Raw genomic sequence first — 15,857 nt, forward strand, 5'->3', positions numbered from 1 at the left:
ACAAGGTCCCGTCCACGCCTCTGAATGCGCCCAGAAGCCCTCCGCCGTCGGCCGCGCTCAAGTTCAGCCCAGAAGGACCGGAGGGCATCAAGGTACCGTTTGTTTTCTTTACAGCAGTGGTTCTCACAGTGGGGAACAGTGGGCTGTACTGTATTTTGCGTGTCTTAAGTACCAGGTCTTATTCCCTAACTTGAGTAAACTAAAGACCTGGAGGCGTGATCAATGCCATTTGGCTATTCTGAGTGGCCAAAGAGCATTGATCACGCCTCCAGGTCTTTAGTTTACTCAAGTTAGGGAATAAGACCTGGTACTTAAGACACGCAAAATACAGCCCACAGTGCGTAACTGATAGAAAACCATTCATTTTTGGGTGAACTACTCCTTTAATACGTATCAATGTAGGGTCCTTGACGTGATCCACTGCCCCACAGGTAGCAGAATGAATGTACAGTAGGCTTTGAACATGTACATTTCTGTGGCTGCCGGCCGCCATGGTGACCCAAACCACATGAACACGGTTACAGACCCTGTCTGTTTGCTCCGGGGTCAGCGTTGGTCCTCTTCCTTGGGAAGTGTTAACTTTCATGATTAGAGCAGGAGGATGTCGCTGAAACGCAATGTTCTGAAGCCCCCCGCTGACAAAAAAGGCTTACAGATGGGGACCAGAGGCCCTCTCCAGCGGGGACAGGCCTTTATGGGCCTCGTAAAGGCAGACTTCAGACACCCGTTAAGTGCAAACAGCAGCGCCAGCAGCCGAGGACAGCACAAAACCAGAGGGGTCTGTACCAGAGCCCGACCGATGCCGGGGTATTGGGTCCGATGTCGATCCAAGATTTCTAGAGTCTCGACCAGTTTTCAACTGATTGTGAACCAGGGACCACCACCCTGACTAAGAATCAACCTGGGGACCACCACCCTGACTGAGAATCAACCTGGGGACCACCACCCTGACTAAGAATCAACCTGGGGACCACCACCCTGACTGAGAATCAACCTGGGGACCACCACCCTGACTGAGAATCAACCTGGGGACCACCACCCTGACTGAGAATCAACCTGGGGACCACCACCCTGACTAAGAATCAACCTGTGGACCACCACGCTGACTAAGAATCAACCTGTGGACCACCACCCTGACTAAGAATCAACCTGGGGACCACCACCCTGACTAAGAATCAACCTGGGGACCACCACCCTGACTAAGAATCAACCTGGGGACCACCACCCTGACTAAGAATCAACCTGGGGACCACCACTCTGACTAAGAATCAACCTGGGGACCACCACCCTGACTAAGAATCAACCTGGGGACCACCACCCTGACTGAGAATCAACCTGGGGACCACCACCCTGACTAAGAATCAACCTGGGGACCACCACCCTGACTGAGAATCAACCTGGGGACCACTGATGTGTTGGGAGTGGAGATATTATGTGCATGCTGTTGGGAAGGGGGGGAGCTTGAAATTTAATTATATTGACTAGGACACGAAGCCATTTAGTTTCTCAACTATAGTGGTTGATTAAAAAGAATGAAAAATAAAATACCGGTACAAATCTCCACTTTATTCCTACATTACTAAATGCATGGTCAGGGACCACATGCACTACCTTGACGGACCACCAGTGGTCAACAGACCACCAGTAGAAAACCCCTGTCTCTAGACCGCTGATTAGTGATGTTTTGATACACAGGGAGGCCAAGTTGAAAGTGGTTAACAATTCAAGTCAAATATCAGCTTTCTGATCTATCAACTACTCTTGCATAGTACCTTAGTGGGGCTTTATGTACCGGTAGTCGCGTTTGCAGTCTCTGACTGTAGTCATGGTGCGGTGGGGGAGAGGAGAGCGGGCTTAGTGTCCCATTGCCCGTGGGGCTTAGTGTCCCATTGGCCGTATAGGGCTAGTCTCCCATTGGCTTAGAGGCCAGCCAATCATGAAAATCTCGCCACTAGACTATGTGAGTAGACTGAAGTCCGATCATTGATCAGCTCTGCAAGCTGATAAAAATCGGGACACATCGGATCAGCGGATAGCAGAAAGCGACGCTATGAAAAAAGTCAAATAATGGGCGATTATATGGACCAAAAGCGATCGTGGGGCTCTGGTCTGTATGGGTGCCTCTACTACTACCGACATTCCTCCCCCCACATGTTCACCATTTCCCCTCCTGCTCCAGGGGTCCCGGGGGCCCCTCCTCCAGACCAGGGGCCACGGAAGACCCCAATGAGCAGCATGGTTCTCATTAAAGAGCTGGCTTAATTGGTAGAATGCAGGCATATAACAGGGGGTTCTGCGGTCCTCCCTAGAGCCGTGAGAGAATACACTGTCCCTGTAAAGGTGCTCGTATACGAGGCTCAGTGACGGAGGTGGAGCTGTAGGCCTACGATCAAAGGGCTGCAAGTGTTCGACTTCTTTAAACTCAAACTTTATTGTCACATCACAGGTTGACAGGTGTAAAAAACTGTGCAAATATGTGCATGTGTCTTGTTCACAGGCTTCCATCTCGGTCACATCGTCCAGTCACAGGGGTGAGGTTTACGACATCCCCAACCAGGCAAGACGCACCTCACTTTTCACTGTGAGTCTGGACAACAGTGGTTTATTTTCTATCGATTCCGTTTCGATTATCAGAGAAGCACGTTTTTAAAAACATATTTTATATATTTTGTATCTATTGCATTAAATTGCACTAAATTAGTCACTTATTATAAGCAGTATTTTATACTTTTGTTGTACAATGTTTTTTTTTTTTTGCAAAAATAGCCGATCTACAACCTACAAGTTTGTAGATATGCTATTTATGCAATTCTTGCTATTATTCAAAAGTTTTTTTTAGCTATGTTGGACTAGCCTGGAAACCAGACAAAACTGCCATAATAAAAAAATAAAGATGCCCTTATGCAGATTTGGTCCGTCACCGCTTATTTGTGATTTGATTTCATTCCCTCCAAAGTAGTGAGGGAAATGCAGGTTCCACACAGAGATTCCAGACTATTTATGCAGTGATATTAGGCTAGTGTTGGACTCCATGGTCTATTTATGCTATACATTCACTTCATTGATTACGGTATTTTATTATAATCGATTATGTTTAGAATGTATTAAATGGACCGGGTTGCACCCCTAATCACTGGAAGCATTTACCTGTAGCATGAAGCTGTTATTCTGTCTTTCGAACCATCAAAGTGTGAATTTAAGGGTTTCTCTTTCTTCCTTTCTTCCGATCATTCGATGACACAGGCGTCAACAGCTCCCAGACAGCTGGTTCGTAAGGCCTCCCTGAGCACCGCATCTGAGCTGGAGAGACGCTTCAGCCCCGAGGACAGCATGAGGTGTAGTGACAGTGTAAGTGGAGGACAGCGTGAGGTGTAGTGACAGTGTAAGTGGAGGACAGCGTGAGGTGTAGTGACAGTGTAAGTGGAGGACAGCGTGAGGTGTAGTGACAGTGTAAGTGGAGAGGACAGAGTGAGGTGTATAGTGACAGTGTAAGTGGAGGACAGCGTGAGGTGTAGTGACAGTGTAAGTGGAGGACAGCATGAGGTGTAGTGACAGTGTAAGTGGAGGACAGCATGAGGTGTAGTGACAGTGTAAGTGGAGAGGACAGCATGAGGTGTAGTGACAGTGTAAGTGGAGAGGACAGTGTGAGGTGTAGTGACAGTGTAAGTGGAGGACAGCATGAGGTGTAGTGACAGTGTAAGTGGAGAGGACAGCATGAGGTGTAGTGACAGTGTAAGTGGAGAGGACAGCATGAGGTGTAGTGACAGTGTAAGTGGAGAGGACAGCGTGAGGTGTAGTGACAGTGTAAGTGGAGAGGACAGAGTGAGGTGTAGTGACAGTGTAAGTGGAGAGGACAGCATGAGGTGTAGTGACAGTGTAAGTGGAGAGGACAGCGTGAGGTGTAGTGACAGTGTAAGTGGAGAGGACAGAGTGAGGTGTAGTGACAGTGTAAGTGGAGAGGACAGCGTGAGGTGTAGTGACAGTGTAAGTGGAGAGGACAGAGTGAGGTGTAGTGACAGTGTAAGTGGAGAGGACAGCATGAGGTGTAGTGACAGTGTAAGTGGAGAGGACAGAGTGAGGTGTAGTGACAGTGTAAGTGGAGAGGACAGAGTGAGATGTAGTGACAGTGTAAGTGGAGAGGACAGAGTGAGGTGTAGTGACAGTGTAAGTGGAGAGGACAGAGTGAGGTGTAGTGACAGTGTAAGTGGAGAGGACAGAGTGAGATGTAGTGACAGTGTAAGTGCCTGACATGCTAGCCTTTATTTATTTGTTGGAGAACAAATCTAACCAATTTTAAAGCGGTGCACACCGCTCCAATGGTCATGTGTGTCCCTATGTCCGTCTGTTTGGAGTAGGAACAGCTGCAACACAGTATGTGCAGTATGACCATTACAATCGCACAGTACAGAACAGTACAGTGAGTACAGTACAGTACAGTACAGTACAGTACAGTACAGTACAGTACAGTACAGTACAGTACAGTACAGTACAGTACAGTACAGAACAGTACAGTGATTTCGTACTCACAGTACAGTACAGAACACTGTACGGTACAGTAGAGACTACAGTATAGTAACTACCACAATACAAGTATAGTTGTGAAATATTTGATTATTTTGTTAAAAGGTATTATTTTAGATTATTGAATTAAATGGATAAGTCTGATTAACACCCCTATGGTTTTGTTGTTCTGTACAGATGTATGCAGTCCCACCAGCCCCGTCTCAGGACCCCAGCTATGACATCCCCGTCCCCTCATCCAACGAGGCCCAGCAGAGAATGCTGATCAGCGGGTACAACACGCTCCCCACCCCCCGCAAGCCAGAGTGGATCTATGATGTACCAGTGTCTCCCGAAAAACCGGGCTCCTACGGAACCATGCCCTCCAAAGTTCTTGGTAAGCTGCCCTTTGCTCTTTTGTTTAATTAACATGTCATAGTTAAGATGGTGGATCTTTGTTGGTTTGTAAAGTGTCTTGAGACAACTTGTTGTGATTTGACACTTTAATAAAATGTAATTGAATTTAATTGAATGGAATTATACTATACTGTATACACAAGCATTGTCCAGCTGAGCGTCCCTCTCTCAGAGTTGAGTGTTAATTCATTCAGGCAGTACTGAGGGCCAAATAAGTCTGTGGTTTCTGGTTCTCTTTTCCTGTAATCTCCCAAAACAGGTTCCCAGATTGCTGTTTTTCGAATTATCCCTGTGCGTTACATTACCTACTGCTGACTCTTTTCATTATGTTGTTTTCTAATATTTTCTATATTTGTATATCTATCTATCTTTGACTCTCTCTCTCTCTCTCTCTCTCTCTCTCCCAGGTCGTGCCTGGCCGGCACAGAGCTGCCTCTATGACATCCCTAAAGCCGGCTCGTGTCTGCAGCAGTCCCAGGACTCCCCCAGTCCGCCCGCGGTGCTTCCCAGAGCCCCCGTCTATAGCAGACAGCCTGCACAGGAGCAGGTGTACGCCGTCCCGCCCCACGACGGCCTGGCGCTGCACCGAGGACACCGGGAACACGTACCGCTGGAGTGCAGGGGAGAGCCGCCGCTGGGCGCCTACGACCACGCCAGAGTGCATCTGCAACGGACCAGGAAGATCCTGGTGCCCGTCAAGGTTGTTTAGCATTATTTTATTATTATTATTTTATTTTTCTAACACATTAAGACCCGAGAGACGGTTCTACAAAGGCCTTCTAAATCTGTACATTTTTAATATAGGATGGTTTTGACATTGGACCACATAGTGTAGATCAGGGGTCTTCCACAGGGAGTGTAATTTTATGTGATAGGAACTTTTGCCCCCATACATTAACCACTTGAACCCTATATGGGGGTCGTCCTTGGCCTGAAAAACATTGAAGGTGTAGATCAGTTTGCAACCTTTTTTGTCTCAACGCCCAGTATTGGGCATTTGAGCTACAGACTCTGAGACCCAAAACTTACCGGTATGTTGTTATTGTTGGATAATATTTTGTCCACAATTCCATGCTGTATTGATGTTGTTAATTATGATAGTAGAGATTTATAACAGGAAAACATTTATACAAAATAAATGTACATTCTCTAATTGTGTAGACTTCTTGTAAATTACGTAATGCAGATGTTTAACAATAATTTAACTCTTGAGATCGTAAAAAGAAACCAAATGGACCCGTTTCATTTTACGCTCTCGAGGGTCAAAGATCTATAAGGGTCCATTTGGTTGGTGTAGAGCTTCTAACCCTGGTTCCCGTGCCTCCTCTCTGTGTCCAGGGCCGAGCAGGCAGCGTGGGCTCCTCCCAGCTGCAGGAGGAGGAGGACGATGACAGAAGCACCTCCTCCTCATCCAGCGGCAGTCAGAGGAGCAGCACCTCCTCCACCACCAGCTCCTCCTCTAGCTCCTCATGTGACTCCCTGGCCTTGAGCTCCTCCTCCTCCTCCTCGTCTTCGCCCGAGCCTCCCATGCGCCAGGTGACCCTACACTCGAATTGATGACATCAATTAATTACCAGCTGCTTCCTTATATCCCATGGCTGAGAGGTCGGCTAGAGCAGGGGTTCTCAACGTTCTTGGCCCGGAAATGCTTTGGCAATGTCTCAAGACCCCGCCCCGCCCCCTCCCGACCCCCGATATAAATTGACTGCTACAATAACCTTAATAATAGAGACAATACACCATAAATACTGAAACCAGATATCATCATTAGCCACAAAGTATTAAAAATAAATACAAATAAAAACTTTTTTTTTGTTTTTTTGAAAATAATTTGGGGAACCCCCAAAATAATTTGGCGACCCCCCGAGGGGTCGTGACCCACGGGTTGAGAACCCCTGGGCTAGAGGCAAAAGGTATGTGGTTGCCTAGAGACGAGGCAGCCAATCAGGACGATAGGTTGAACTTGTCAGTACAGCCAATGAGAAACATAGGTCTCAACTACAGCAAGTGGGTGTGAAAGCATCGCAGAGAGAACATTGACCAGCTGTGCTTACACAGCAGCTGGTAAAAAAACATTTTCAAAAATATTTTCAGACAAAAATGTCTGTCAAAACAATAAAACAAATTGTGAAAATAGGCAATCTTGTTCAGTGAAATTGTAGATAGATAGGCCTAGAACTTGTAGTCCCTCCCTAACATTTTAGTCTAGTTTTAAGAAATTGTCAACATATTTAGTCTTAGATTTAGTCACCATAGCTTCGTTTTTATTAGGTTTTCGTCTGTGAAAAAAGGTAGTCGACGGAACATTTCCGTCACAGTTTCAGTTGACGACATTAACACTGCTCCCATGCCGGCAGGTGACCCTGGGCCAGGGCGAGGCGGGCCGCCGGCTGCTGGACCTCCAGGAGGGCGTGTGCCGGGCGGCGCCGCGCCTCATGGAGTTCGTCAGCAGCCGCTGGCGGAGGCGGGAACACCTGGAGGAACACCTGGACGCCATCAGGGAGGCGGCGGAGGCCGTGGCCTGCTCGCTGACACGCTTCGTCAACTTCGCCCTGGACGTCAAGGGCAATGCCTGCCGCCTGACCGACGCCAACCTGCAGGTATATATATATATATACCCAGCTGTCGCCGTGGGCGCAAAATCATCTCTCTCATCGCCTTTATTAGAGATAATTGAGATTGTTTTTTACATGATCGGCATAATTGTATGTGTATACATTCAATTGTTTAACAATTGCGCAAATCTCCCCCCGCCCCTTTTCCTGCAGGCCCGCATCCACAAGCAGCTGTCGGTGGTGGCCGACTCGGGCGTGATTCTGCAACAGACGGTCAACGCTCTGGGGGCCGCGGGCTGGCCCCTGGACGCTCTGTCCCAGGACCCCGCGCAGGCCCAGACCCCGGACCAGCTGGAGCGCTTCGTCATGGTGGCTCGCACCGTGCCGGAGGACGTCAAGCGCCTGGTGTCCATCCTCAACGCCAACGGGAAGCTTCTGTTCAGACCCACTCAGACGGAGAAGAGCGCCGCGGAGCGGCCGCACGTCCACACCAGTGCTAAGAGCAGCCAACAACAAGTTCCTGACCTCACAGAGGTCAGAGGTCATGTCCACACCAGTCCTGACCCCACGGAGGACGATAATGACTACGTTCAGCTGCAGGTGACAAGATACTTTTTAAACCTCGTGATGACAAAACATGTTTTTGCCAGGTGCTTGAAAATCACCTGGACTTCGTTTGCTACTTCTCTGCACTTTTTCATGATTGGCTGCCTCTAGGCTGCCTCTAAGCCAATGGGAGAGTTACCCATAAAACCCATACTCTGACAATATAGATTGAATATTTTCACCATTTTGAAATAGGACTTCATGACGTATATTTTTGTACAGTCGGGTTGCAAGGTTTTTTCGTGAATTGACGATTAAACTACAGAGTCACACAAAAGTATCACAAGTACCAGATCCACAAGATCTGCTACTTTTGCTATTTTTGAATGCTTTTAACTTTGATTTCTCTTTCAGACCAAGAGTGACTATGAAACGCAACAAAAGAAAGTGCAGGGGGATCTGAAGGAAAATACTACCGTATCAACTAACAAAAACATTCAGGTATGTATTTCACTTCATGACAACAGGATTATTGGACTGTTAAAATAGGCCTACTTGTACCACCTTTAATATTATTTGTCAAAATGCGTACGGTGGACATCGCTTTGTGTCGTCACATCCATCTCATTCCATTTCACCGTCTCCGTCTCCCCTCCCTATCCCCTCCCAGGCGGATCAGAAACGGCGTTTGTCGGAGCGCAGGGTGGTCGCTACGTCGGAGCAGCAGCAGCAGCAGAAGCAGCCCTCCCTGTCGGAGCACTGCCGGCTGTACTTCGGTGCGCTCCAGAAGGCCATCGGAGGGCTGGTGGGCAGCCTGCTGGACAGCCAGCCCCCCGAGAGGTTCATCTCCCACAGCAAGCTGGTGATCATGGTGGGACAGAGGCTGGTGGACACACTCTGCAGGTAGAGGCTCGCCATCCACCAGTGCAGGGTTGAGAAAGTATTTCACATTTTGTACTTCAGTAAAAGTATCAATGCTGCAATGTAGAAATACTTCGTTACAAGTCAAAGTAAAGTAAAAGTACTAAAGTATTGCCATCAAAATATACTTAAAGTACCAAAAGTAAAAGTAAAAATTTTGTGTGTGTGTGTGTGTGTGTGTGTGTGTGTGTGTGTGTGTGTGTGTGTGTGTGTGTGTGTGTGTGTGTGTGTGTGTGTGTGTGTGTGTGTGTGTGTGTGTGTGTTTGTGTGTGTGTGTGTGTGTGTGTGTGCGCGCGCACGCGCACGCGCGTGCGTGTGTACGTGTGTGCGTTCGCTCGCTGCAGGGAGGCTCACAACAGCACAACCAGTGGGAGCAGCAGTCAGAGCCTGCTGTGTAAGAGCAACCACCTGTGTGCCCTGCTGAAGCAGCTGGCCGTCGCCACCAAGAAGGCGGCGCTGCACTACCCGGACCGCCAGGCGCTCCTGGAGGCGCAGGACTTCGCCGCCGAGCTGGCTCAGAGGGCGCAGCACTTTCGCATTTCGCTCGACCTCTGAGCCGCAGTGGGCTTTTGACCCTTTGTTTTCGTTCTTTTTTATTTCAAGGACTGACCGTAACTATGAGAGTATACGAACGTGTACAATAGCCTATACAGACCCGCGAGGGTCCGTTTGAAGCCGCACGGCCTCATGGAGCCCTGAGGGTCACTGGTCCCTGGACCCTGAGGTGCTCTGTCTGAGCACACGGGAGTATTGCCAGTATCGGACAGGGTAACTACTAACTAGTAGGTGCAACAAATACGATACATGGTTGACGATATTGATTCATTATGGCGAAACGATAAAGGGAAAATGTATGAATATGGATATTAATAAGTAAACAGAGATTCTCTGGCAAATTCATAGACATTATATTTGAACATATTGTATGGACAAACCCGTATACCTTGAATACGCACATTTATCGATAGACGGTAGAGATATTGAATGGAAAAGTAATTAAAACCTAAGTGACAGAGATGTCAGTGTTTACCAAACCGTCTCTAAAATAGTGGCCATAGCAGATCTAAAAGCTCACAGCGTGTCCTGAAGCAGCACATTGTGAGCTTATAGATCGACTATTTTTTATTTTCTACAAGGTTTACAGTAAATGGTTAATTCATAATGTCTTTTTGGAGGTTCGCGTTCTGGTGAGGCGCCACATTTTGACAGAGATAATACAGTTATACGAATTGGAGAATAAATACGTCTGTCAGTCTTTTCCGAGGCTGTAGGTGTAGGAGGAGGATTATTGATTTGTACATATCAGCAAAAACAGACTATTTTATACAGTAGGCATGGGTATGTGTAGTAACCTATTTCATATTCAACTCCCACTGCCTGAATGTTTCACTGCTTAGAAAACTTGTCTCACTTATAGTATCCATCACAATTTATTAATGAATGCAGTTACTGTCTAAAATACTAGGATAATCAACCAAACTATGGCAAGAAGGATATAGTTGCTGTCAGCCAGAAATCTCTTATCTCCATATTCTAACTTTTAGTGCTTTTTGGTAACTGGACACCCATACTACCAGTGCCACACAAAAGTATCAAAAGTAGCAGATCTGCAACGCAAACCGTTTTGAGCTTGTAGATCTGCAACTTTTGACATTTAAATACTGAAAAGTAACAGTTTTGGACATAGGAGGTTTCCAACCAACAGAGACGACATTTATGGATTGTTTATGGATTGTTTTTTTCAAATAAACAGATTCATCACAGGTAGAGTTCCAAAATGAATTGCACATTCATTATGTTGTCAGTTTAGGCCAAATTTGAGACACAATTCATGTATAATATATTCTGCTTTTATATAATTTACATCCATTTCACATTGTTTGTTATTTCAGTATTTTGTATTGCGTTGTATATGACCCTCCAGCCTTTTATATGTTTGTTTTGCTCTTTATGTGAATATCTATGTAAATAAGTCAAATGTGTTATGCATTCCCACGGTACTTTTTGAATACATTTTTATTCTTATTCTAATTAAAGTAAAAAAGAAAAAAATATGTTTAAGACTGGATGTGTGATTATGTTATACAGTAGGCCTACCTTATGTAGAAATTAATGTGTGTTACAAAGGAATGCAGGGATTCTGTTGGAGAGACCAGAAAGTATTGTACTTCCCTCTAGTGGTAGCTTTCCTACCATACAGCCCAGCAGAGGATGCTGTAAAAAATTGAAATCCCCTTATCCATGTGTAAGGAAATTAATTTTGATATAATCACTTTAAATCAAAGAACTAAATCGAGAACTATACTCCATTCGATTCGTGTTCCGAATAGTTGGGTAGAGGGGTAAAAAAAAACCTGAAAATACAGAAACAATGACGCACGTCTAATAGACAGCTATTGCTCAGTGGGATGGTCAAAAATGATTAAAAACGAGGACTCAATTGTTTTTTTTAATAAAAAAACCGATGGGCTATAACCCATCGTTGTTGTTTTTTTCATTTCTTTCAAATCCTCAAAAATGATGAAAAACGGCGTGCTATAGTATGCCGTACGGTATGGGCTATAGCCCATTGTCAAAAATTATGAAAAACGAGGATAAAAACAAAATTCAAAAAACGATGGGCTATAACCCATGTTTTTTTTGTTTTTTTTCAAATCCTCAAAAATGATGAAGAACGGAGTGCTATAGTATGCCGTACGGTATGGGCTATAGACCATGGTCAAAAATTATGAAAAAAGAGGTAATTATTTTTTCAAATTTTCAAAAAACGATGGGCTATAACCCATGTTTTTTTTTTCTTCAAAAATGATGAAAAAGGGCGTGCTATAGTATGCCGTACGGTATGGGCTATAGCCCATGGTCAAAAATGATGAAAAACGAGGATTAAAAAAATAATCAAAAATTCAACGATGGGCTATAACTTATAGCCCATCGTTTTTTGAATTTTTGAAGAAAAAAGAATCCTCGTTTTTCATCATTTTGGACCATGGGCTATATAGCTATATACGGCATACTATAGCACTCCGTTTTTCATCATTTTTGAGGATTTGAAAAAAATGAAATAATGAAAAAAACGATGGGTTATAGCCCATCGTTTTTTGAATTTTTGATTTTATTTTTTATCCTCGTTTTTCATCATTTTGGACCATGGGCTATAGCCCATATCGTACGGCATACTATAGCGCGCCGTTTTTCATCATTTTTGAGGATTTTGAAAAAATGAAAAAAACGATGGGTTATAGCCCATCGTTTTTTGATTTATTTTTATTTTTTTATCCTCGTTTTTCATCATTTTGGACCATGGGCTATAGCCCATATCGTACGGCATACTATAGCACGCCGTTTTTCATCATTTTTGCCATTGTAAATTTGAAAGCAATATATTTCTAAAACTATGAAACATTTCAAAGATTCCTTTTCAGGCAAACATGTCCACCGTAAGATGAACCTAAGTAGGCTAGAATGGGGTTGCTAGGTGTAAGTATGTAGGACTAGTAGCATGCCAAAGTTTGTGCTATTCCCATAGAGAATGCATTGTGTTGCGGAGGATGAGAGGAATGCTCTCATCCTCCGCAACACCCATTCTCATACACCGCTATACACCGCTATACACCGCGAGGATATGGGCTATAGCCCATACCATACGGCATACTATAGCACCGTTTTTCATCTTTTTTGAGGATTTGAAAAAAATCAAAAAAATGAAAAAAACGATGGGTTATAGCCCATTGTCTTTTTATTTTTTTTAATCCTCGTTTTTCATCATTTTGGACTATGGGCTATATAGCCCATATCATACGGCATACTATAGCACTCCGTTTTTCATCATTTCTTAGGATTTGAAAAAAATGAAATAATGAAAAAAACGATGGGTTATTGCCCATCGTTTTTTGATATATATATTTTTTTATCCTCATTTTTCATCATTTTGGACCATGGGCTATAGCCCATATCATACGGCATACTATAGCACTCCGTTTTTCATCATTTTTGAGGATTTGAAAAAAATGAAAAAATGAAAAAAACGATGGGTTATTGCCCATCGTTTTTTGATATATATATATTTTTATCCTCATTTTTCATCATTTTGGACCATGGGCTATAGCCCATATCGTACGGCATACTATAGCACGCCGTTTTTCATCATTTTTGAGGATTTTAAAAAAATGAAAAAAATGAAAAAAACTATGGGTTATAGCCTATAACCCATCGTTTTTTTCATTTTGTTCAAATCCTCAAAAATTATGAAAAACGGAGTGCTATAGTATGCCGTATGATATGGGCTATAGCCTATATCCTCGCGGTGTATAGCGGTGTATGAGAATGGGTGTTGCGGAGGATGAGAGCATTCCTCTCATCCTCCGCAACACAATGCATTCTCTATGGCAATAGCACAAACTTTGGCATGCTACTAGTCCTACATACTTACACCTAGCAACCCCATTCTAGCCTACTTAGGTTCATCTTACGGTGGACATGTTTGCCTGAAAAGGAATCTTTGAAATGTTTCATAGTTTTAGAAATATAGTGCTTTCAAATTTGAGACATTTAACATGGGGCTCAATGGCAGCTCTATAGGCACGTCAAAAGTCACTTTCACCTAGAAACTCCATTCACACTTTTTATTATTCAGCTTACTGTGGAGACACATGCTGGAACTTTTTTTTATTTTTAGGTTTTGTAGTTTATGAGTTATTTAACTTAAACGCCCAATGCATTCTCTATGGCAATAGCACAAAATTTGGCATGCTACTAGTCCTACATACTTACACCTAGCAACCCCATTCTAGCCTACTTAGGTTCATCTTACGGTGGACATGTTTGCCTGAAAAGGAATCTTTGAAATGTTTCATAGTTTTAGAAATATAGTGCTTTCAAATTTGAGACATTTAACATGGGGCTCAATGGCAGCTCTATAGGCACGTCAAAAGTCACTTTCACCTAGAAACTCCATTCACACTTTTTATTATTCAGCTTACTGTGGAGACACATGCTGGAACTTTTTTTTATTTTTAGGTTTTGTAGTTTATGAGTTATTTAACTTAAACGCCCAATGCATTCTCTATGGCAATAGCACAAAATTTGGCATGCTACTAGTCCTACATTCTTACACCTAGCAACCCCATTCTAGCCTACTTAGGTTCATCTTACGGTGGACATGTTTGCCTGAAAGGGAATCTTTGAAATGTTTCATAGTTTTAGAAATATAGTGCTTTCAAATTTGAGACATTTAACATGGGGCTCAATGGCAGCTCTATAGGCACGTCAAAAGTCACTTTCACCTAGAAACTCCATTCACACTTTTTATTATTCAGCTTACTGTGGAGACACATGCTGGAACTTTTTTTTATTTTTATGTTTTGTAGTTTATGAGTTATTTAACTTAAACGCCCAATGCATTCTCTATGGCAATAGCACAAAATTTGGCATGCTACTAGTCCTACATACTTACACCTAGCGACCCCATTCTAGCCTACTTAGGTTCATCTTACGGTGGACATGTTTGCCTGAAAAGGAATCTTTGAAATGTTTCATAGTTTTAGAAATATAGTGCTTTCAAATTTGAGACATTTAACATGGGGCTCAATGGCAGCTCTATAGGCACGTCAAAAGTCACTTTCACCTAGAAACTCCATTCACACTTTTTATTATTCAGCTTACTGTGGAGACACATGCTGGAACTTTTTTTTATTTTTAGGTTTTGTAGTTTATGAGTTATTTAACTTAAACGCCCAATGCATTCTCTATGGCAATAGCACAAAATTTGGCATGCTACTAGTCCTACATACTTACACCTAGCAACCCCATTCTAGCCTACTTAGGTTCATCTTACGGTGGACATGTTTGCCTGAAAAGGAATCTTTGAAATGTTTCATAGTTTTAGAAATATAGTGCTTTCAAATTTGAGACATTTAACATGGGGCTCAATGGCAGCTCTATAGGCACGTCAAAAGTCACTTTCACCTAGAAACTCCATTCACACTTTTTATTATTCAGCTTACTGTGGAGACACATGCTGGAACTTTTTTTTATTTTTAGGTTTTGTAGTTTATGAGTTATTTAACTTAAACGCCCAATGCATTCTCTATGGCAATAGCACAAAATTTGGCATGCTACTAGTCCTACATACTTACACCTAGCAACCCCATTCTAGCCTACTTAGGTTCATCTTACGGTGGACATGTTTGCCTGAAAAGGAATCTTTGAAATGTTTCATAGTTTTAGAAATATAGTGCTTTCAAATTTGAGACATTTAACATGGGGCTCAATGGCAGCTCTATAGGCACGTCAAAAGTCACTTTCACCTAGAAACTCCATTCACACTTTTTATTATTCAGCTTACTGTGGAGACACATGCTGGAACTTTTTTTTATTTTTAGGTTTTGTAGTTTATGAGTTATTTAACTTAAACGCCCAATGCATTCTCTATGGCAATAGCACAAAATTTGGCATGCTACTAGTCCTACATACTTACACCTAGCGACCCCATTCTAGCCTACTTAGGTTCATCTTACGGTGGACATGTTTGCCTGAAAAGGAATCTTTGAAATGTTTCATAGTTTTAGAAATATAGTGCTTTCAAATTTGAGACATTTAACATGGGGCTCAATGGCAGCTCTATAGGCACGTCAAAAGTCACTTTCACCTAGAAACTCCATTCACACTTTTTATTATTCAGCTTACTGTGGAGACACATGCTGGAACTTTATTTTATTTTTATGTTTTGTAGTTTATGAGTTATTTAACTTAAACGCCCAATGCATTCTCTATGGCAATAGCACAACATTTGGCATGCTACTAGTCCTACATACTTACACCTAGCAACCCCATTCTAGCCTACTTAGGTTCATCTTACGGTGGACATGTTTGCCTGAAAAGGAATCTTTGAAATGTTTCATAGTTTTAGAAATATAGTGC

General features: G+C 43.3%; 1 protein-coding gene across 1 annotated transcript in view; it reads left to right on the forward strand.

The window, feature by feature from the left end:
* Positions 1–10,975, forward strand: part of cass4 (Cas scaffold protein family member 4) — a 28,916-nt gene extending 17,941 nt beyond the window's left edge. Inside the window, exons 2-12 of the mRNA XM_083771359.1 lie at positions 1–92; positions 2,498–2,581; positions 3,244–3,348; positions 4,699–4,897; positions 5,325–5,617; positions 6,256–6,453; positions 7,275–7,517; positions 7,686–8,072; positions 8,433–8,519; positions 8,689–8,921; positions 9,284–10,975. The exon at positions 1–92 is cut by the window's left edge and continues 334 nt beyond it. Coding sequence (XP_083627485.1) covers positions 1–92; positions 2,498–2,581; positions 3,244–3,348; positions 4,699–4,897; positions 5,325–5,617; positions 6,256–6,453; positions 7,275–7,517; positions 7,686–8,072; positions 8,433–8,519; positions 8,689–8,921; positions 9,284–9,494 — 2,132 coding nt within the window. The 3' untranslated portion in view covers positions 9,495–10,975. The remainder of the gene's footprint in view (positions 93–2,497; positions 2,582–3,243; positions 3,349–4,698; positions 4,898–5,324; positions 5,618–6,255; positions 6,454–7,274; positions 7,518–7,685; positions 8,073–8,432; positions 8,520–8,688; positions 8,922–9,283) is intronic.
* Positions 10,976–15,857: the final 4,882 nt, after the last annotated feature.

This window comes from Protomyctophum parallelum (assembly GCF_964188405.1).
Source record: "Protomyctophum parallelum genome assembly, chromosome: 8".
Taxonomy (NCBI): Eukaryota; Metazoa; Chordata; class Actinopteri; order Myctophiformes; family Myctophidae; genus Protomyctophum; species Protomyctophum parallelum.